General features: G+C 47.1%; 3 protein-coding genes across 3 annotated transcripts; 1 reads left to right on the top strand and 2 right to left on the bottom strand.

Annotated features, from left to right (window-relative positions):
- Positions 1-443: 443 nt before the first annotated feature.
- Positions 444-8,778, bottom strand: Lsm2 (LSM2 homolog, U6 small nuclear RNA and mRNA degradation associated). The gene is made up of 5 exons (XM_042684014.1): positions 8,557-8,778; positions 7,773-7,840; positions 1,750-1,780; positions 1,578-1,637; positions 444-923 (listed from the first exon to the last, which is right to left on the bottom strand). Exons 1-5 carry the CDS (start codon positions 8,557-8,559, stop codon positions 798-800), a joined length of 288 nt encoding a protein of 95 aa, XP_042539948.1. The 5' UTR covers positions 8,560-8,778; the 3' UTR covers positions 444-797.
- A 2,098-nt stretch (positions 8,779-10,876) lies between these two features.
- On the bottom strand, positions 10,877-19,095 carry LOC122111513 (heat shock 70 kDa protein 1-like). Its single transcript, XM_042684374.1, has 2 exons — positions 19,009-19,095; positions 10,877-13,231 (listed from the first exon to the last, which is right to left on the bottom strand). Exon 2 carries the CDS (start codon positions 13,216-13,218, stop codon positions 11,293-11,295), a length of 1,926 nt encoding a protein of 641 aa, XP_042540308.1. The 5' UTR covers positions 13,219-13,231; positions 19,009-19,095; the 3' UTR covers positions 10,877-11,292.
- Positions 19,096-19,639: 544 nt separating this feature from the next.
- On the top strand, positions 19,640-22,045 carry Hspa1a (heat shock protein family A (Hsp70) member 1A). Its single transcript, XM_042684323.1, has one exon. It carries the CDS (start codon positions 19,808-19,810, stop codon positions 21,743-21,745), a length of 1,938 nt encoding a protein of 645 aa, XP_042540257.1. The 5' UTR covers positions 19,640-19,807; the 3' UTR covers positions 21,746-22,045.
- Positions 22,046-23,601: the final 1,556 nt, after the last annotated feature.

Raw genomic sequence — 23,601 nt, 5'->3', positions numbered from 1 at the left:
CAAAACCACCGATTTGGTTGGATTGAGAAATTAAAGTATCAAAGGCATCTTCATGGTAGAACTCTTGATCAGCTCTGGGTTTTATATCCAACACAAGTAAATAAATAATAAATGCCAAGGGTATTTTTGTGTTTCATTATGTTGTCATGTTAATGGAAAGACATAGAGATGGAAAGATAGTAAGCACTTGAGTTGTGGATACAGTGTAAGCAAAAGGCCTGAGAACTTGTGAGTAGGGCCACAGTTCAAGAAGCTAAGTCCAATTGAAGTGTTCCTTATATACATTTTGACAAAGGCAGATAATGCTAGGGACTTTTAAACTTTGACTGGAAATGAAGAATACCAGATCTTGGAGAATTGAACACCTTTTCCACCACACTCATCGCATCCCACCCTCCCTCAGCCTCCTGCTGTCAGAGCACAGACCACAGAACCAAGACTCAAATTTTGCATCATAAATTTTATTCCCGATGCGGGACAGATGCCTTCCATCCCCCAAATGCTGCCCTAGAAAGACCTAAGGTTCCCAAATCCACGGAAGGAGTGTGAAAGGCAGATGCTGAGTACTGGGAAGGCTTTGTTGTTCCCCAGGCTCTTTATCCCCCTTAACAGGGGGGAGGGTAGTTGCCCCCATTATTATACTATTCTTCTTCTCACCCACCCAATCCTTTAGTTAAAAAAAAACAAAACAAAAAGCAACTATTAAAAAAATCAAGTGTGGGGGGATGTGTCACTAGCTGGGACATGAAGTTAGAAGGTCACCAATGGACAAGGGAGGGGAAAGGGAGTAGGAGCCATCACTGTTTTTGCTGCAGGGCTTCCTTCCTTGCTGCATCCTGTAGCAACTGTGTGTCCACTTCATCTGCTGGCAACTGTACATAGCGGACCACTGAACCCCGGATGAAGCAGTTCTTCACTGATAACTGTACAGAGAAATATGAAAACATCCTTTTAAAAATGTCCTCCATAGACTGGGAATGTGGCTTAGTGGTAGCGTGCTTGCCCAACATGCATGAAGCCCTGGGTTCCATTCCTCAGTACCACAGAAACAGAAAAAGCTACAAGTAGAGCTGTAGCTCAAATGGTAGAGTACTAGCCTTGAGCAAGGACAGTGCCCAGGCCCTGAGTTCAAGACCCAGGACTGGCAAAAAAAGAAAGAAAAAAGTGTCCTCCATACTAGGCACTGGTGGCTCATGCCTATAATCCTAGCTACTCAAGAGGCTGAGATGTGAGGATCGAGGTTTTCAAAGCCAGCCCAGGCAGGAAAGTCGGTGAGATTCTTATCTCCAATAAACTACTCAGAAAAGGCCAGAATTGGCACTGTGGCTCAAATGGTAGAGCACCTTGAGCCAAAAAAGCTTAGAGACAGTGCCCAAGCCCTTAGGTCAAGCTCCAGGACTAGCAAACACCCATGCAAACACGCAAACACACACACACACACACACACACACATCCCACACACATCCCACACACAAACACACACACACACACACACACACACACACACACACACACACAAATGTCCTCTGACCACTCCAGTTGCAGGCTTCCTGCTTTTCTGCACCACCCCAACTCACCATGTGAGGATATTTCTCAGGATCTGTCACACTGATGTCAGTTAGTTTGATGTTGAGATACTAAGAAAGGAAGATAAACACTATTATTAGCCCTAGAGACAAGATATCAGTATCCAATCCTTAAGCTCTCTCCACTCCTTCCCTAAACTCTTGAGTCCTTGATATCTCTCACCTGATCCACAGAATGGAGGGTTCCACAGATGCTGTCAAAGGCAAAGAGAGGGAAGAACCAAATTAATTTATACTAAAATCAACATAGAAGTGACTTCTAGCTAAAATAAAGAATGTGGTTGGGACAGTCAGGCCTTGAAAAAGCCAGTAAAAGGGCTGGGAAGGTGGCTCAGTGGTACAGCGCTTGCCTTGCATGCATGAGGCCCTGGGTTCAATTCCTCAGCACCACATAAGCAAAAAGAAAAAAGCCAGAAGTGGTGCTGTGGTTCAAGCGGTAGAGTGCTAGCCTTGAGCTGAAGAGCTGAGGGACAGTGCCCAGGCCCAGAGTTCAGGCTCCACGACTGGACCCAAAAAAAAAAGAAAAAGCCAGTAAAAAGTGGAACCAAAATAAAGCATTCCTAAGCACTCAACTAGGAAAGTAAGGGGGGAGAGTGGACATGAGGAGGGGAGTTGGGAAGGGATGGGAAGGGGAAACAAAGAAGGAGGCAACAATGCTTGATAAGAAATGTACTCATTACCTTGCCCATATAATTGTAACCCCTCTGTACAGTATTTTCAAAATTTAAAAAAAAAAAGGAAAGTTAAGAAAGTTAACTAGTTTTGTTACTTTAGACTTCACATCTTCTTTCCCTAAACTAACCTTAATAGTTACCAACAACTGTTACCACTAGACCTGTATTTTGTATAGTATTAATTTTTACCTTTGTCGGTCATGGGTCTTGAACTCAGCCTGGGCACTGTCCCTGAGCTCTTCAGCTTGAGGCTAGCGCTCTACCACTTGAGCCACAGTGCCACTTTCGGTTTTCTGGTGGTTAACTGGAGAGAAGAGTCTCACAGACTTCCCTGCCAGGGTTGGCTTTGAACTAAGATCCTCAAATCTCAGCCTCCTGAGGAGCTAGGATTACAGGCATGAGCCACTGGTGCCCATCTATCTTTACCTTTCAAAGGTAGCTACCAGAGAGTCCAGATGGGTTGTATAATGTATCCAAATTTAGAACAAACAAACAAGAACATGAGTTCAGGTCTGTCTAACTCCCAGAACCATCAGCTATTTAAAAATACTGCTTTGGTGTTTGTGCCAGTATTTGGGCATGAACTTGTGCCAGAACACAGGGCCTTAGATTTTTCACTCAAGGCTGGCACTCTACCACTTGAGTCACACCTCTGCTTCCAGCTTTTGATGGAGATAAGTCTTTTGCAGGGTGGGGGGGATGGGAGATGAGAAGGGATAGGAAGGGAAAACAAAGGAGGAGGCAACAAAGCTTGATAAGAAATGTACTCATTGCCTTGCCCATGTAATTGTAACCCCTCTGTACAGAATTTTCACAATTTAAATAAATAAATAAAAAGAGAAAAAAAAAACTATATCATGAGCCAGGCATCGGTGGCTCATGCCTGTAATCCTAGCTACTCAGAAAGCTGAGATCTGAGGATCATGGTTCAAAGCCAGCACAGGCAGGAATGTCCACGAGACTCTTATCTTTAATAAACTACCAGAGAACCAGAAGTGTACTGTGGCTCAAGTGGTAGAGTCCTAGCCTTGAGGAAAAAGAGTTCAGGGACAGAGCCCAGGTCCACAGTTCAAGCCCTATGACTGACAGGCAAGCAAACAAACAAACAAAACTCTATAATTTGAGCTAGGCTTCTCAGGAGACTGAGATCTGAGGATCATAGTTCAAAGACAGCCTGGACAGGAAAGTCCTTACCACTCAAAAAACAGCCAGGATCACACTCATCTCCAAACCAGACAAAGATCCAACAAAAAAAGAGAACTACAAACAAATCTCTTTGATGAACACATATGCAAAGCTACTCAATAAAATTTAAGTCGTTTGTAGAGACCATAAGCCTTATAGACCATGATAATGACAATGCGCCTCATGAAGGTTAAAAAGTATTTGTGACTTTAAGTATCTCTATCCCACAATACTGTGAATTTTATGAAATGTATGCAATCACTTAATCTCAATTAAAGGTGTTTAAAAAATACTGCTTTGGAACCAGAGCGCTATTATAAAGGTAGCTAGCATTCTTCTTCTTCTTTTTTTTTTAACTGAATTTTTTTTTGTCTTTTCTTTTTTTGGTACTGGGGATCGAACCCAGGACGTTGCACTTGCTAGGTAAGCGCTTTGGCACTGAGATACATCCCATCCCTTCTAGCATTATTTTTAATGATATAGACACAAGCCATTTCCTCTCTCCAAAATGTTAATGAGGAACACTGTATCAGTAACAGTGCTCAAAGCCATACTGTTTCCCAATTTATTTTATATCTTGTCAATGGCTGAACTCTGAGCCTGGGTGCTGTCCCTCAGCTCTTCAGCTCAAGGCTAGTGCTCTACCACTTGAGCCACAGCACCACTTCTGGCTTTTTCTGTTTTTGTGGTGCTGAGGAATCAAACCCAGGGCCTCATGCACATATGGCAAGCACTCTACCACTGAGCCTCCTTCCCAGCCTCTGGCTTTAACATTTTCAAGTCTTACTATCTGAAACCCTATGAGTTTTATTTTACTCCTTGTGCTCCATGAACCCCCACAGTTCTGCTAACTTGAGCATTACTACAATTTCTTTTCTAGTTAGACTTCTATGAAGCAAGGTTTGATACTTCACATCTCAATCCAAGCCAGCCTCCTACTATAACCATGTCCTCACTGGGTTCTAATTCTTTAGAACAATGGCTGTCAAACACTTATACTCAATATTTCATGATTTCGGGCTGGGAAGGTGGCTCAGTGGTAGAGAGCTTGCCTTGCATGCATGAGGCCCTGGGTTCGATTCCTCAGCACCACATACGTAAAAAGAAAAAAAGCCAGAAGTGGCACTGTGGCTCAAGTTGCAGAGCACTAGCCTTGAGCTGAAGAGCTGAGGGACAGCGTCCAGGCCCAGAGTTCAGGCCCCACAACCGGACCCAAAAACAAAAACAAAAACAGAAGATTTCATGATTTCCCCCTCCAAAGCAAACAGTGTAACACAGTATATGTACTTGGAATATGCTAAAGGTTGCTAATCGTTTTTCCATAAAATAACTGCTCTTGTCATTCTTTTCCTTTCTGGCATTAAACAAAAACAAAAAGCAAAGCAGGCACCAGTGGCTCACACCTATAATCTCAGCTATTCAGGTAGCTGAGATCTTAGGATCATAGGTCAAAGCCACCCTGGACAGGAAAGTTCATGAGACTTTTATCAACAAGCCAGAAGTGAAGCTTTGTTTCAAGTATAGACCACCAGCCTTGAGCAAAAAAAAGGGACAGTACCACCTAAAAATAAAATTTCAGGGCTGGGAAGGTGGCTCAGTGGTAGAGCGCTTGCCTTGCATGCCTGAGGCCCTGAGTTCGATTCCTCAGCACCACAAAAGCAAAAAAGAAAAAAGCCGGAAGTGGTGCTGTGGCTCAAGTGGTAGAGCTCTAGCCTTGAGCTGAAGAGCTGAGGGACAGTGCCCAGGCCCAGAGTTCAGGCCCCACAACTGGACCCAAAAATAAATTTAAAAAAATTAAAAAATAAAAAAATTTCAGGGGCTGGAGGAGTAACTCCCAGTAGTACAACACCTGATTAACAAGCCAGAAGTCTTAAGCTGAAGCCCAGCCACCCTAACACTCCTGAAAAAAACTTTGAATTAGGGCTAAGAGTGTAGTTTAGTGGTAGAGCACTTGCCTAATTGTGTTTGTTCCCAAGAAACTGAGCCAGGTGCTGGTGGCTCAAGCCTGTAATCCTAACTACTCAGGAGGCTGAGATATGAAGATCCAAGTTCAGAGCCAGCCCAGGCAGGAAAGTCCATGAGACTCTCATCTTCAATTAACCACCAGAAAACAAGAAGTGGCACTATGGCTCAAGTGGTAGAGCGCTAGCCTTGAGCTGAAGAGCTGGGGACAGCACCCAGGCCCCTCGACTGACCCCTCCCCCCAAAAAAAACAAAAAAAGAAAGAGAAACTGAGAGGGCCCTTTGTGCTTGAAACTTGAGATTAGGGAATGCTCAGGAAGAGAAAATTTATGCATTCCTTGCTAATTTTTTATTTTTGGCCAGTCCTGGCTATTTAACTCTGGGCCAGCTCCTTTTGCTCAAGACTAGCACTCTACCACTTAAGCCACGGTGCCACTTCTGGCTTTTTCTGTGATTACAGATAAGGGTCTCATGGACTTTCCAGCCCAGGCTGCCTTCAAACCATGATCCTCAGATCTCAACTTCAGGATTATGGGTATGGGCCACAAGTGCCTCGTGGATTTTTTTTTTTAAGCCTGACAACCAGGTAGCTGAGATTGAGAACTTAGGACTGATGTTCAGGAAAATCCATGATACTCTTTTTTTCTCTATTTTTATTTTTTTATTGTGAAAATACCGTACCATTACAATTACATGGGCAACATAACGAGTACATTTCTTATCAAGCATTGTTGCCTTTGTTTCCCCTTCCCATCCCTTCCCATACTCCCCCCACCGCATGATACTCATCTCCAGTTAACCACAAAAAAGCTAGAAGTGGAGCTGTGGCTCAAATGGTAGAGTGCTAGCCTTGAGCAAAAGCAGCTCAGGGAGAATGCCCAGGCCCTGAGTTCAAGCCCCAGGACCAGGGAAAAAAAAAAAAAAAACTCTCATGTGTTAAATAGCAGTAATATAATGTCTAATGTCACATAGGGTGAATTTGGTAAAAAATGTATTCAGAGCAATGTCTAGTGGGTAGGCTATCTTCATAATTTATTTTTCTTTATACCCTTACTATATACCCATCCTATATTAGACAATAGGTATAGCTATGCACTTATACACTGTCCTGGTTCTATTATAAGAAGAAAATACATTTCTCTGAAATGACAATTTGTAAAGCATCCCAAAAGAAAAGAGTGTGGCTGGGCACTGGTGGTTCACGCCTGTAATCCTAGCTACTCAGGAGGCTGAGATCTGAGAATCACAGTTCAAAGCCAGCCTGGGCAAGGAAAGTCCGTGAAACTCATCTCTAACAAACCACTAGAAAACTGGAAGTGGTGCTGTGACTCAAGCAGTAGAGTGCTCGCCTTGAGCTGAAGAGTGCAAGGACAGTGTTCACGCCCAGAGTTCAAGCCCCACAACCGACAAAAAAAGAAAAAAAACAGACTGTGATAGAAAGATCAATATGATTAGAAGAACTAGGAAGTCTCCCAAAGATACAGTACTTAATCCAAGTCCAGAATGATTAGGAGCCATGATCCAATTGAGTTCTTGCTTAGCTTACTTTTCACTCAAGTCTGGTGCTCTACCACTTAAAACCATATGTATACTTCTGGTTTTTTGTTGGGTATTTGGAGACAAGAGTTTCAGGCCAATTTCAAACCATACTACTCAGTTCTCAGCCTTCTGAGTAGCTAGGATTATAGGCATAAGCCCTTCAGTGACTGAATAACCCATTATCTTTATTAGTATTATTACTACTACTTTGGCCAGTCCTGGGATTTGAACTCAGGACCTGGGCATTCTACCTGAGTTTCTTTTGTTCAAGGCTAGCACCTTACCACTTGAGCCACAGTGCTACTTTCTGGCTTTTTTTATGTGGACCTGAGGAATCGAACCAAGGGCTTCATGCATGCTAGGCAAGCACTCTACCATTAAGCTACATTCTCAGCCCCCCCATTATAAGTTAATAATGAATGGATATTTGTTTCTGATTATTGCAAATAAACCTATTAAAGGCCAGGCGCCAGTGGCTCAAGCCTGTAATCCTATTCAGGAGGCTGAGATCTGAGGATCAGAGTTCAAAGCCAGCCCAGACCAGAAAGTCTGTGAGACTCTTATCTCCAATAAACCACCAGACCAACCAGAAGTGGCACTGTGGCTCAAGTGGTAGGGCACTTGCCTGCCTTGAGCTGAAGAGCTGAGGGGCAGCACTCAGGCCCAGAGTTCAAGCCCCACGACTGACAAAAACAAAACAGACAAAAATAAACCTACTCAGAAAAAAATTTCTCCCACCTTACAAAGCCTTCCAATATTTGTCAAATTAAATGTCCATTCCAGGACACTGGACACACCCATACTCCACAGACTCCTTAGTACCTACCTCAGGTCATTCTTGAGCTCCACGACCACATCCTTGCCCACCAAGGACTTGAAAAAGGAGTAGAAGAGCTAGTGGGCAAAGTGGGGAAATGATTACTTGGAAGAGGACATGGTAGGGAGGAGTGTTCCCCTGCCAATATTTTCAAATACTGCTACGTGCATCCCCCACTACATCTCAGGTAGTTCTCAAAACTTTCCAGCAGCTGGAGGAAAGGAGGCTGAGATCTGAGGGTTTCAGTTCGAAGCTAGCCTTGAGCAAAAAAACTCAGGGACAGTGCCCAGGCTGAGTTCAAACCTCAGACCCAGCGTGTATACATACACACACACACACCCCAAAATTTCCCAGCAAAGGCTCGGTTAATAAAGATGAGGCTGAGGCGCATAGGATTCTGCACACCTTACGGAGCTGCTCATTTAAAGCCCCTGAGACACTACCCTGCACCCCTGAGACCCCGGGCCGGATCTCTCGACCATCGTCCTCCCGGGTCCCTCCCCATGCTGGCAGTAAACTGCAGGGGTCCCAGGAGCACCGCCCGAAGCCAGGCCTCCCCCAGGGAAACGCTCCTCCGGGGCTGGCTTTCCCATCTCCTGCGGTCCCCACAGACTTTCGGATTTTTTTTTTGTTTTTCCCTGTTAGGGGATTAAAAAAACAAAGCCAGCTGCTTCCAGAAGCGTGTTCAAAGAACTCCAGCCCAAAGGGACAAAATCACTCTCCGGGCCCGCCGCTAACAGTCCGAACCGCCCGAGCCCGGACCGGCGCTCCCGCGTGACGTCACCGTACCCACCATGGTGCTGGCGCCGCGCGCTGTGGGCCGGACCGGGAAGAAGAGATCTGAGCGCCACGGGCCGGACACCGGGTGGCAACCCGCGCAGGAGCCCGCGCGTGGGGCGGGGCGGGATTACGCAGGCGCAAAGGGAGAACCACGGAAAACTCCGAGTAATGACGGAGAGCGCGCGAAGATTTGTAGGCCGGGAGAGTAGAGCCGAATGGCCCGTGGAGCCCGGGGAAGGGGCGGGGCTTCCTGTCTTCGGACTTCCGGGGGTGGCGGTAAGGACTCGCTGCGCACGCGCGAGCCAGAGCGCCTCTGCTCGGAGGTTTGTATTTTCATTGTGCCTTGTGCAGTGGGATTTGCGAGCAACACCTCACCCGCTCCCTTTCACGTTTGTGAAAAACTCGTAAGGACTGTACTCTAAAATGTGTTGGGAGGTCTGGGAAGTTGGCTCAGTGGTAGAGCGCTTGCCTTGCATGCTTGAGGCCCTGGGTTCGATTCCTCAGCACCACATAAGCAAAAAGAAAAAAAAGCTGGAAGTGGTGCTGTGGCTCAAGTGGTAGAGCGCTAGCCTTGAGCTGAAGAGCTGAGGGACAGCGCCCAGGCCCAGAGTTCAGGCCCCACGACCGGACCAAAAAAAAAAAAAAAAAAGTTCTTTCAAGGGCTGGGAAAGTGGTAGAGCGCTTGCCTTGCATGCATGAGGCCCTGGGTTCAATTCCTCAGCACCACATAAGCAAAAAGAAAAAAACCGAAAGTGGTGCTGTGGCTCAAGTGGTAGAGCTCTAGCCTTGAGCTGAAGAGCTGAGGGACAGCGCTCAGGCCCAGAGTTCAGGCCCCACAACCGGACCAAAAAAAAAAAAAAATGTGTTGGGAAAGGTCTGGGAACGTGGCTCAGTCGTAGAGTGCTCGCCTAGCATGCACAAAACCCTGGGTTGGATTCCTCCGCACCACATACACAGAAAAAGCCAGAAGTGGAGCCGTGGAGTGGTAGAGCCCTAGCTTTGAGCAAAAGAAGCTCAGGGACAGTGCCCAGGCAGTGAGTTCAAGCCCCAGGACTAGCAAAAAATAAAATTAAAATGTGTTGGGAAGTCACATACCAATGGCTCACACCTGTAATCGTAGCTACTCAGGAGGCTGAGAGCTGAGGATTACGATTTGAAGCCAGCCTAGGCAGGAAAGCCTGTGAAACTATCTTCAATTAATTACTGAAAAGCTGGAAGTGGAGCTGGGGCTAAAGTGGAGAGCTCCAGTCATGAGCTGTAAAAGCTCAGTGCCCCAGACCTGAGTTCAAGACCCAGTATGGGCAGACACACACACACACACACACACACACACACACGAAATTGAGGTAGGGTCCTGCATACAAGGCCAATTTTTTTTGTCAGAGGTTCTCAGTATTCTCCCAGATTCTGTTTTTGTTCTGGTTCTGTTCTGTTTTTGTTCTTGTCCATGCTAAGCAAATTTGCTAATAAGCTACACAGCCCACATCCCAGTCTACTTTTGCCTAGACTATCTTGTAAAAAGGATTAAAACTAAACAGTCTGTGCATCAGGGATAGCAATAACCCATCCTAATATTTCACTTCCAAATCTTACCCCTTTTCAAGCTGAAAAATATGCAGTTGCATTCAGTTCCAAACTCATGTTCCTCAGGCTTTGAAAAATAGATGAAATTGTAACAGATATTTAAAAACTGCTTTTGCTGGGAGCTGGAGATGTAGCTTAGTGGTAGAGCATTTGCAAATATATAGAAACAGACCTATGTCACTCATTTCTCATCTTGCCAAAAGTACTCATTTCTCAGGAGTTTGTTTGAATTTGTAGAAAAAAATATTTTCTGCATGTGAACTATATAATAATGGATTCTTTTTTTTTTTTTTTTTTTGCCAGTCATGGTGCCTGAACTCTGGGCCTGGGCAATGTCCCTCAGCTCTTCAGCTCAAGGCTGGTGCTCTACTACTTGAGCCACAGCACCACTTCCAGCTTTTTCTGCTTATGTGGTGCTGAGGAATCGAACCCAGGGCCTCATGCATGCAGGGCAACCACTCTACCACTGAGCCACCTTCCCAGCCCCTATAATAATGGATTCTTGAGTGCATAGACAGTGGATCCCCAGTATCTACTCTCAGATCCCATCTATAAAAAACAGGACAAGCAGCACTTGCTCCCGTCCCCCAGCTAAACCCAAAGTACTTGGATCAGCCTATAATGTATATTAGCAGTAACCATAGTTAGCAACCATTCCATTTGGACTAAAGGTGCCTGAGGAGCGAATATTATTTTGTTTGAAACAACAAGCTCATGAAACTCCAAGTACTTTGCCCTTACCAGTTTAATAATTCCCAGTGAGCTCACAGAGAACACATGCTGTCTATGAATTCTCTGTCTCCTTACTTTCCAAGGTATACTCATAGCCTAAAGATACCAGAAGTAATTTCCTTTGGGAACACATTTACTGAGTGACAAATAACCATCCTCACAGCAAGGAGAAAGTCGGGGTGGCTGGAAATAAATAACAGACATTCAAATTCTTCAAGTGGTTCAAAGAGATGCCTAGTTTTCCTAAAAGTTCATTTCAGAGTCACAGTCACAGATATTGGCATATGAAAAGATGGTATATGAAACTCCTCCATCAAAACTCAAAAGGGATGGTAATTGAAGTTCAGTCAATTGAAGAACCATAACAATGTCTGAAGATGAGGGTATAAATTTCACTTCGAGACACCCTAGCATTCTCCAGTTCCAGACAAGGTTAATCTACTTCTTCAATGGTAGGGCCAGAAGCAGCCCTTCCAGGTGTATACCCTGTTCCACAGGTAGGTCCAGTGCATCCTCCCTGGTAGAGTTTTGTGATGATGGGGTTACACAACTGCTCCAATTCCTTTCTCTTATGATCAAATTCATCTTTCTCAGCTAGTTGATTGGCTTCCAGCCAGGAAAGGACCTCATTGCATTTTTCCAGTATTTTCTTTTTATCAGAATCACTAATCTTTCCCTTCAAACCTTCGTCACTCACAGCACTCTTCATGTTGAAAGCATAGGATTCTAAGGCATTTTTTGCAGCGATTTTGTCCCTTTGGATCTCATCTTCAGCTTTATATTTTTCTGCATCCAGAACCATACGTTCAATCTCCTCCTTGCTCAGGCGGCCCTTGTCATTGGTAATGGTGATCTTGTTAGCCTTCCCGGTGCTCTTGTCCATGGCTGTGACATTGAGAATACCATTGGCATCGATGTCAAAGGTCACCTCGATCTGAGGAACTCCTCTGGGTGCAGGAGGTATTCCAGTCAGGTCAAAGCGTCCCAACAGGTTGTTGTCCCTTGTCATAGCTCTCTCGCCCTCATATACCTGGATCAATACCCCAGGCTGGTTGTCTGAGTATGTGGTGAAGATCTGAGTCTGTTTAGTGGGGATGGTGGAGTTGCGCTTGATCAAGATAGTCATCACACCCCCAGCTGTCTCCAATCCCAGGGAGAGGGGAGCTACGTCCAACAAAAGCAGATCCTGCACCTTCTCAGACTTGTCACCCATCAAAATAGCTGCCTGGACTGCAGCTCCATAAGCTACTGCTTCATCTGGGTTGATACTCTTGTTGAGATCACGGCCATTAAAATACTCCTGAAGTAGTCTCTGTACCTTCGGGATGCGGGTGGACCCCCCTACTAAAACAATATCGTGGATTTTAGACTTATCCATCTTGGCATCCCGAAGAGATTTTTCCACAGGCTCCAGGGTACCCCTAAACAAATCTGCACACAACTCTTCAAAACGAGCCCTAGTGATGGATGTGTAGAAGTCAATGCCTTCATAAAGTGAGTCAATTTCCAGGTTGGCCTGGGTGCTGGATGACAGAGTCCTCTTGGCCCTCTCACAGGCAGTGCGCAGCCGCCTCACAGCCCGCTTGTTCTGGCTGATGTCCTTCTTATGCTTCCTCTTAAATTCCTCCACAAAGTGGCTCACAAGTCTGTTATCAAAGTCCTCCCCACCCAAGTGGGTGTCCCCAGCTGTAGCCTTTACCTCAAAAATCCCATCGTCTATAGTCAGGATGGATACATCAAAGGTGCCTCCACCCAGATCAAAGATGAGGACATGTCGCTCCCCCTGTCCACCTTTATCTAAACCATAGGCAATGGCAGCCGCAGTGGGTTCATTGATGATTCTCAGCACATTGAGGCCTGCGATCACACCTGCATCCTTGGTGGCCTGGCGTTGAGAGTCATTGAAATAGGCTGGCACGGTGATCACGGCATTGGTGACAGTGTGGCCCAAAAAAGCCTCTGCAGTCTCTTTCATCTTGGTCAGTACCATTGAAGAGATCTCCTCAGGGTAGAAAGCTTTCTTCTCCCCTTTATAAGACACCATCACTTTGGGCTTCCCTCCTTCATTGATCACTTGAAATGGCCAAAGTTTCATATCTGACTGTACAACGGGATCGTTAAATTTTCTGCCGATCAGACGTTTGGCATCAAAGACAGTATTCTGCGGGTTCATGGCTACCTGGTTCTTAGCCGCATCTCCAATGAGCCGTTCAGTGTCTGTAAAGGCTACATAACTGGGGGTGGTGCGGTTGCCCTGGTCGTTGGCAATGATCTCCACCTTGCCATGCTGGAACACCCCCACACAGGAATAGGTGGTACCCAGGTCGATGCCGATGGCTGTACCCTTAGCAGCAGCCATGGTTTTCCTAGGCCTGTAGACAAAAAGTGACATAATTTTGCAGAGGACTTTTTAAATTTTATTTACTAGGTAGCAAATTGTTTTTATTATAAGCCACCTATTGATTATTCTGTTTTTGTAAAAAAAATAAAACACACAAGTATAAGAATAATAAACATATCTAAGACTCTCTAGCACTTATAAGAGGGGAAAATGCCTGAAGCAGAGAACCTGTAGATGTGTTCTTTTTTCTGTCTTTCTTTTTCTCTTTTTCTTTCTCTCTCTTTCCTTTTTTTTCTTTTTTTTTTTTGCTGGTACTGGGAATTGAACTCAGGGCTTGTTTGTCTTGTTTGACTTTTGTTTGGCTCTTTAACTCATGGCTACCACTTAAGCCACATCTCCCATCTCCACTTTTTGCTTTTTGCTGGTTAAACAGAGGTAAGAGTCTCACTGCTGCGTCCAGGTGACTCACACAATCCAAGCTATTCAGAAAGTTGAGATCTGTGAACCAAGGTTTGAAGCCAGCCTGGTGAGGAAAGACCATGAGACTCCTATCTTCAATTAACCAGCAAAAAAGTAGGAAGTGATTTGAATATGCCTATAATCCTAGGTACTCAGGAGGCTGAGATCTAAGGATCACAGTTTGAAGCCAGCCTGGGCAGGAAAGTCCATGAGACTCTTATCTCCAATTACCCACCAGAAAACCAAAAGTGAGCTGTGACTCAAAGTAGTAGAGCATTAACCTTGAATAGAAAAGTTCATGAGCAGCACCCAGGCCCTGAATTTAAGCCCAAATACTGACAAAAAAAAAAAAAAAAGGGAAGTGGAGCTGTGACTCAAGTGGTAGAGCACTAGCCTTGAACAAAAAAAGCTCAGTGCCAAAACCCTGAATTCAAGTTGTTTTTTTTAATGTCTTACAAATCACAGACTTTTCTGTCTGTGCTGACTTCAAACCATGAGCCTCAGATCTCAGCCTCCTGAGTAGGTAAGATTACAGGTGTGAGCCATTGCAAATGTTTTCTTTTCTTTTCTTTTTTCATGGTGGGGTTTGAACTCTTGGCCTAAGCTCTACAATTCAAGATGAACACTCTACTACTTGAGCCACAGCACCACTTCAGTTTTCTGGTGGTTAATTGGAAATAAGAGTCTCACAGACTTTCCTGCCCGCACTGGCTTTGAACCATGATCTTCAGATCTCAGCCTCCTGAGTAGCTAAGATTACAGGCATGAGCCACTAGCACCTGGCTTTGCAAGTGTTTTTATTTATTTATTTATTTCCAGTTGTGGGGCTTGAAGCCTGGGCACTGTCCCTCAGCTCTTCAGCTCAAGGCTGAAGCACCATTTTCGGCTTTTTCTGCTTATGTGGTGCTGAGGAATCAAACCCAAGGCCTCATGCATGCAAGGCAAGCACTCTACCGCTGAGCCACCTTCCCAACCCCCAAATGTTTTCTTTATACCTAATTTTTGAGCTTCATCTAGAGATCCATATTTTGGCACCTCTTACAGAGAAAGGTTAAGGATTGCTGCATAAGAAGGTCATAACAACTTTAACCTCTATCTGATAAATAGCTTAGACATTCTAGTTTGCCAAACTAGAAAAAGCACCAAATAAATACTATCAAATACCTCCTCCCAGCCAACGTAATAGTCCTTATTCCTTGAAATTACCTTTATAATTGATTTGCTTTTATTGTAGTTTGTGTCTTCCTACAGTGTAAAACCTAAGACACATATGTAGTTCTCCAGATGTAAGTATAGAAGTTTACTTCAAGATAAACCGCAGTTAGGCGGGTGCCGGTGGCTCACGCCTGTAATCCTAGCTACCCAGGAGGCTGAGATCTGAGGATCACAGTTCAAAGCCAGCCAGGGAAAGGAAAGTCTGTGAGACTCTCATCTGCAATAAACCACTAGAAAACCGGAGGTGGCGCTGTGGCTCAAGCGGTAGAGTGCTTGCCTGGAGCTGAAGAGCTGAGGGACAGCGCCCAAGTCCAGAATTCAAGCCCCACGACCGACAACCCCCCCCCCCCCGAAAAAAAAGACAAACCATGGTTGCTATTGTGTTTCCTTTATATTACTGTAATGTCCACTGATACCATGCAGTTGGACAGGCTAAGTGGCAGCACAAAGCAACTGTGGGATTTTCCATGGCTAGACTTGCTTTCTGTTCAATCAAACGTGGCCCCACAGACAAGGATGAATGTGCTAAATAAATGGTTATCTCAGCCTAATTGATTAGAAGTTACAGAACTATGTCAAAGGAATTTTTTAGACAGGATCTTGATATGTTATACAGGCTGGGTTGTTGGGTTCTAACTGGGAGTCCTCTTGCTTCAGCCTGTCAAGTGGCTAGCATTACAGCATGTCTTACCCCCTTTCTCCAACAGAATCCCTTTCTTCACCATTAATTAAAAAGAATTTTGCTTTTGAGACAAATCTATGGATTTGATTACTCATAAAAGTGGATTTTTATGTGTGCTTTTGTGGTCTGGCTTATTTCACTTTGAATAAATGTCCTCAATTTTCATTCATGTAGCCATACTATAACATATATTGGAACATCCATTCCCTTTGTGTGTGTGTGTGTGTGTGTGTGTGTGTGTGTGTGTGCACGCGCACACATGCGTGCACACGTGTGCACGTGCATACACATGCGCTTATATTGACTTGAAGTAAGGGGCCTCACACTCTCATTGTTCATACTTGGCACTCTACCACTTGAGCCATGCCTCCAGTCCAATATTTTGCTGATCAGTTGAAGATGAAGCTCTGAGGATTTTTTCTGCCCAGGCTGGCTTTGAATTGTGCAAGATCTGTTTATGAGTAGTTAGGATTCCAGGCATGAGCCACTAACCAGGCTGGAACTTCAGTGCTAAGGCTGCATAATGTTCAGACCATCTTTTTGGGGTTTGGGTTTTTTTGTTGTTGGTGGTGGTGGTAGTGGTGATGGTCCTGGGACTTGAACTTGGGGCCTGGAAACTGTCCCTGAGCTTTTTTGCTCATGGCTAGCACTCTATCATTTTGATTCACAGATCCACTTGATTTTCTTGTGGTTAGAGATAAGAGTCGCACGGATTTTCCTGCCCCAGCTGGTTCCAACAGTGATCCCCAGTTCTCAGCCTCCTGGGTAGATTACAGGCGTGAGCCACCAACACTGGGTTTGTGTGTGTGTGTGTGTGTGTGTGTGTGTGTGTGTGTGTGTGTGTGTGAGGGGAGGGTGGTCATAGGGCTTGAACTCAAGGCCTGCGCACTGTCCTTGAACTTTTTTTACTCAAAGCTGGTGCTTTACCACTTGAACCAAGCTCTACATCAGGCTCTTTGGTGGTTAATTAGAGATGAAGGTTGTATGGACTTCCTGCCAGGAATGGCTTGAAACCAGGCTTCAAACCACTACCACATAATATTTTTTTGATTACAAATTCATCTCTGCATGGACATTCAGACTGCGTCCATCTTTCGGGTATTGGAAATGAAACCAATAATGTGGGGGTACAAATACAGTGCGACTTTGCTTTTATGGCAAAGTGATTGTTACACTGCATTACCAGTACTCTCAGCTACTCAAAGGAGATAGGAGGAAACTCGGTATATATTCTCAATTTCTTCTTTCTTTCTTTCTTTTTTTTTTTGGTTGGTCTTGGGGCTTGAACTGTGGGCTTGGGCGCTGTCCCTGAGCACCTTTTGCTCAAGGCTAGCACTCTACCTCTCGAGCCACAGCCCCACTTCCAGCTTTTCTGTGATTTATTTGGAGATAAGAGTCTCACAGACTTTCCTGCCAGGGCTGTCTTTGAACTGTGATCCTCAGATCTCAGCCTCCTGAGTAGCTAGAATTACAGGTGTGAGCCACCAGCGCTGGCTTAACTGTCATGTTTCTGTGTCTGTATTTTATCTATTGTGGTATCATACTTGTCTCCTGCTAAGATTAGTTTGTGTTATGGACCACATTAACCTCCACTTGTGTTTTGCTGCCTTCCTTCCTTGCTCTCCTTGTATGAATCCATAGGATATAATTCAATCCACTCTGAAGATGATTGCTAGCAACCCAATTAAACACAAGATTTCTTTTCCTTTTAAATTTATTTATTTATTTATTCATTTATGCTGTGCAAGCGTTTGAACACAGTTGCCCATGGCTCATTATAATCCTAACTACACATGAGGCTGAGTTCTGAGGATTGGACCCAGCCTGGGAAACAAGTCAGGGGAATGGTTATCTCCAATTAACTATTAAAAAGCTAGAACAGGAGGTAGGTCAAGTAGTAGACAAACAAGGATCTGAGTGAGTTCAAGCCTAGGTTTGGCACAGAAAAAGAGAGGAGGGGGAGGGAAGAAGGAAGGAAGGAAGGAAGGAAGAAGGGAGGGGAGGGAGGGAGGGAGTGAGGGAGGGAGGGAGGGAGAGAGGGAGGGAGGGAAAGGAAAAGAAAAAGACAAAGCCAGGCAGGTGGCTTGCTCCTGTAATCATAGCTACTCAGGAGGCTGAGATCTGAGGATCACAGTTCAAAGCCAGCCTGGGAAGGCAAGTCTGTGAAACTCTTATCTCCAATAAACTACAAACAAAAACAAACAAACAAAAAACCCACCAGAAGTAATGCTGTTGCAGTAGAGGGTTTGCCTTGAGCAAAAGAAGATCAGAGAGAGCTCCCAGAAAGGGACGACAAGGTCTCTTTAAGAAGGTTAATTTGATCTTGGATTCATTATGTAGCTGTTAGGAAACAGAGTCATGTCTGTTAGGAAAGATTTAGCAGACCAAAGGAGAGAAAGAAGGTAGAGACCTCAGCAGACCAGAACAAGCTTTAATAATTGCTGCAGAAGGACTTCAATGTAACACTGAGCAGCACAGGAGAAACAAAGAGCTGGGAAGGAAGGGGGTCTGAAGCTTCAGTACAATTTGTCAAGAAAACATGTTGAGTTAGGGTCAATAGTAGCAGTCACGGACATTATAAGGAACATTTAGGACTCAGATCAAAAGGCCATATTGCCATCTACTGAGGCTGAAAAGAAAGGCTTAAATTTAGAGAATGTGTGGGTGGGGGAGAGGGGATAATAAGGATTTTCCCAAGAACTGTTCCAGGAAGAGTTTCAGATAAGGGGAGGGGGAGGGAGCTCTGTGGGAATATATATATATATATATATTTATACATATATATGTATGTATGTATAGGCATGTGGCTCTAGTGGTAGACCTCAGTACCACATACACAGAAAAAGCCGAAGTGGCACTGTGGCTCACGTGGTAGAGTGATAGCCTTGAGCAAGAGAAGCTCAGAAACAGTGCCCTGAGTTCAAGCCCCAGGACTGGCAAAAAACAAACAAAACGGAAATTTCCCATCAGTTAGGCCACCAGACCCATCTGTGTGTGTGTGTGTGTGCCAGTCCTGGAGCTTGGACTCCGGGCCTGGGTGTTGTCCATGAGCTTTCGTGCTCATGGCTAGTCTATACCACTTGAGCCACAGCTCGAATCTCAAGCTTTTCTGGTGTTTAATTAGAGATAAGAGTCGCAGGGGAGTTTCAGTCCCTGAGATGGCTTTGAAATGACATCCTCAGATCTTAGCCCCCTGAATAACTAGGATTTCAGGCATTAGCCACCGAGATTGGGCACTGGGCTTTGTCCTTCCAACAGCATAGCGAAGAAAGGTCTTAAGCTCTCTCCTGCGCCCCTACCTCAGTTCCTAAACTATGTCCACACTTTTTTTTCCTGGCTCCCTACATCAAAATTAAAACAAAGGGAAGTTTCCGGCATTTTCCCAAACAAGGACATGCTGGGTCATATTTCTAGATACCGATTCCATTTCAATCAGCGTACCGGCCACTCACCTGTTTTCACGCCGCCTGCGCTCCAGTTTGGAAACCTTGGGGTTACAGAACCACCGAAACGACCAAACTGCTCAGCCGGTGTTCCCCCACCCCCCACCCCGCCCTGCCCTGCCAACTTTGAGTGGGCTCCAGTCTTGGTTCACTGAATCCTAAATTAGCCCGTGAGGTCAGGAACCGCGGGCCATTGTAACGCGAAGAAAGGGGGCGGTGTCACCAGACACGCCCTGAACCGGTGGGTCTCCCCGCGACCCCTCCCGAGGGCTCTTCCCCCCCCCGATCCGACCAGCCCACCCCCGTACAGATCCCAGCTAATCCCCGTACCCCTAAACCCTAGCCAGACCTTTCCTCTCAAAACTATGGGGCAGAACCAATCATTTGCCTGAAGGGAAACAAACCCTTCTCGCCACACCCCTCCGCTCCTCCCACCCGCCACACCCCCCTATTACGGGGTCTCGGGCTTCCAGAGAACTCTAGAGGCCTCGGGAGAGTTCGGCCCCGGCGAACCCCCTGGAAGATTCCAGGCCCGACTGACTCACCAGAATCCCCGATTGGGCTAGGAGGGAGCAGGCGGGGCTCCTCCGGGACATAAAAGCAGAGCTGGCGTAGGGCTGCCCATTGCCAGCTCCAGCCAGCCACTGGGAGCAGCTTTTCCGACGCTATTCCGAAGCAGAGCCGCGAGCCGCGTCCTCACTCGATCCAGTCCCAACCCGAAGCGGAGCATCCCGCGCAGATCTGGTCCCAACCCAAGAGCATCCAGCGAACCGACTCGAAGCAGAGCCTGAGCGCGCAGCCCCCCGAGATGGCGCAGAGCACGGCGATCGGCATCGACCTGGGCACCACCTACTCGTGCGTGGGGGTGTTCCAGCACGGCAAGGTGGAGATCATCGCCAACGACCAGGGCAACCGCACCACCCCCAGCTACGTGGCCTTCACCGACACCGAGCAGCTGATCGGAGACGCCGCCAAGAACCAGGTGGCGCTGAACCCGCAGAACACGGTGTTCGACGCCAAGCGGCTGATCGGCCGCAAGTTCGCCGACGCGGTGGTGCAGGCCGACATGAAGCACTGGCCCTTCCAGGTGATCGGCGAGGGCGACAAGCCCAAGGTGCGCGTGAGCTACAAGGGCGAGACCAAGACGTTCTTCCCGGAGGAGATCTCGTCCATGGTGCTGACCAAGATGAAGGAGACGGCCGAAGCCTACCTGGGGCACCCGGTGAGCAACGCGGTGATCACGGTGCCCGCCTATTTTAACGACTCACAGCGGCAGGCCACCAAGGACGCGGGCGTGATCGCGGGGCTCAACGTGCTGCGGATCATCAACGAGCCCACGGCGGCCGCCATCGCCTATGGGCTGGACCGCACCGGCGGCAGCGGCGGCGGCGGCGGGCGCGGCGGCGAGCGCAACGTGCTCATCTTCGACCTGGGCGGCGGCACGTTCGACGTGTCGGTCCTGACCATCGACGATGGCATCTTCGAGGTGAAGGCCACGGCGGGCGACACGCACCTGGGCGGCGAGGACTTCGACAACCGGCTGGTGAGCCACCTGGTGGAGGAGTTCAAGAGGAAGCACAAGAAGGACTTGAGCCAGAACAAGCGCGCCCTGCGGCGGCTGCGCACGGCCTGCGAGAGGGCCAAGAGGACCCTGTCGTCCAGCACGCAGGCCAGCCTGGAGATCGACTCGCTGTTCGAGGGCATCGACTTCTACACGTCGGTGACCCGGGCGCGCTTCGAGGAGCTGTGCGCCGACCTGTTCCGCGGCACGCTGGAGCCCGTGGAGAAGGCGCTGCGCGACGCCAAGCTGGACAAGGCGCAGATCCACGACGTGGTGCTGGTGGGCGGCTCCACGCGCATCCCCAAGGTGCAGAAGCTGCTGCAGGACTTCTTCCACGGGCGCGACCTCAACAAGAGCATCAACCCCGACGAGGCGGTGGCCTACGGGGCGGCCGTGCAGGCGGCCATCCTGATGGGCGACAAGTCGGAGAAGGTGCAGGACCTGCTGCTGCTGGACGTGGCGCCGCTGTCGCTGGGGCTGGAGACGGCGGGCGGCGTGATGACGCCGCTCATCAAGCGCAACTCCACCATCCCCACCAAGCAGACGCAGATCTTCACCACCTACTCGGACAACCAGCCCGGGGTGCTGATCCAGGTGTTCGAGGGCGAGAGGGCCATGACGCGGGACAACAACCTGCTGGGGCGCTTCGAGCTCAGCGGCATCCCGCCGGCGCCACGCGGCGTGCCCCAGATCGAGGTGACCTTCGACATCGACGCCAACGGCATCCTGCACGTCACCGCCACCGACAAGAGCACCGGCAAGGCCAACACCATCACCATCACCAACGACAAGGGCCGCCTCAGCAAGGACGACATCGAGCGCATGGTGCAGGAGGCCGAGAGGTACAAGGCCGAGGACCAGGTGCAGCGCGAGCGCGTGGCCGCCAGGAACGCGCTGGAGTCCTATGCCTTCCAGGTGAAGAGCGCCGTGGATGAGCCGGGCCTGCAGGGCAAGATCGCCCAGGCCGACAAGAGCAAGGTGCTGGACAAGTGCCACGAGGTGCTCTCCTGGCTGGACGCCAACACCCTGGCCGACAAGGACGAGTTGGAGCACAAGAGGAAGGAGCTGGAGCAGGTGTGTAGCCCCATCCTCAGCGGGCTTCACCAGCAGGGTGCGGGCGGCCCCGGGGGGTCTGGCTCTGGCTGTGGCTCTGGTTCTGGGCCCACCATCGAGGAGGTGGATTAGAGCTGCTGCTTTCCTCCCATCTTGTCGTCTATGGGGCAGACTCTTGGGACTCGGGAACCTCGTTGTCATGCCTTAGGTTACCCAATTTGTCCCCTACTTCTTGAGTTTATTCTAATGCTGTTATAACCCAGTCGTAACAGGTGACTTTTTTTTTTCGTGTTATTTACTCATATAACCTCATTTAATTTTAGTATTTTTTCTTGTTATAACTAAGCGTATCAACATCGCCACCTGGTGTCCCACTTTTTGCTTTGCAACACTACCAAGTTAGAAAATAATTGTTTTTATACTTTATGCAAAATAAAAAATTTAGAACTCGATCTGTCTGCTTATTTTATGGGGAGACAATGCATTCCTAGAACATATGTATGTCCTAGTGTAAGGATGACAGAATAGGCGCAGGACTGGTGTGGGGAGGTGCACATGCTTTCAGTTACAGCTCTGGGTGTTTCTGTTAGATTTTAAAAGGTAGGCAATAAATGTGTTTGACAGATAACACAAATTGTAGATCTCCATTATGATAGAAGTGAAGTTATTTATTAGAAAGTTATGATTGTTTCAAAGGTCTTGGGAGGGAAATGTAGTTAGTGGTTGTGGCTTAATTGCCTCCAGGAAAGGCTGGGCTGGCCTCTAAATGGGAGCATGAGTCTTTATTCTCACAGCCCTCTGCTTCTGTTTTCACTCTGGTTTTAGAGTTGTCTAGACTTTTGGTGATAGCCACAGGGTGGACATAAGGACTGTGTTCATACTACTTCTGCCTCAGTAAATACCAGACTGGGTAACTTAAGTACAAATTGTTTTACCTTGACTCTGATCACTTCCTTTCAAAGCATATTGTCTGAATGGCTTCACTTAAAATTTTTAAATAATGTTATAGGTAGAAATGTGAAGTAGACATGCCGTATTTTTAACCACGGCTGTCTTAGCTGTATTATCCAGATGGGTGTGTGGAGATACTGAGAAGGGAGTGTGACCGAATGAGAGCAATTGGCTGTTCGCACTGTCTTCATCCTATTTATATATTCTGAAACTTTTCATAGTTGAGCTTGTAGAGCCAGTGATGTGAGCTGAATGCAAGCAAAAATAGGAGCCACAAGTGAAGGTTCAGAGTGAAAGTCATATATTCCACTCTGCCCTAGACCTCCTGGCATTTGCTTGTTCTTGTTTGGTTCTAAGGGGGGGAAATGTTTTTTTTATGTATTCAATCATGGGGCTTTAACTCAACTCCTGGACACTGTCCCTGACCTTTTCTGCTCAAGGCTAGTGCTCTACCCATTGAGCCATGTCCCTACTTTCAGCTTTTTTTTGGTGGTTAATTGAACACAAGAGTCTTAGGGACTTTCCTGCCCAGACTGGCTATGAATCACTAAGCTCAGATCTCAGCTTCCTGAGTAGCTTGGCTTACAGAAGTGACTCACCAGTGCCCACCACTAGGGTTTCTTTGTTTATTTATTGGTGCTGGGACTTGGGCACTGTCCCTTAGGTTCCCCCCAAGCCCTGAAAAAAAAGCTAGTACTCTACCACTTTGAGCTAGTGTTCCACTGCCAGTTTTCTGTTGGTTAATTGGAGGTAAGAGTCTCACAGATTTCCTGCCTGGGCTGGCTTGGAACCACAATTATCATATCTCAGCCTCCTGAGAGTATTACTGGCACGAGCCACCAGTGCCTGATGATCCTGGGGTTTTAACTCACATGGCTCTACTGTAGAGTCAAACCTCTAGCCAGCCCTAAGTAATGGTTCTATCCTGGATTTTTTTTTTTTTTAATGTGCCAGTTCTGGATTTTGAACTCACAGCATGGGCCCTGGCCCTGAGGGTTTTTGCTGCAGGCCTAGTGCTCTACCACTTCAGTCAACTC

Source organism: Dipodomys spectabilis, unplaced genomic scaffold (genome assembly GCF_019054845.1).
Source record: "Dipodomys spectabilis isolate Male_0828 unplaced genomic scaffold, ASM1905484v1 ptg000085l, whole genome shotgun sequence".
Lineage (NCBI taxonomy): Eukaryota > Metazoa > Chordata > Mammalia > Rodentia > Heteromyidae > Dipodomys > Dipodomys spectabilis.
This window is presented reverse-complemented; position numbering and strand designations above follow the sequence as displayed.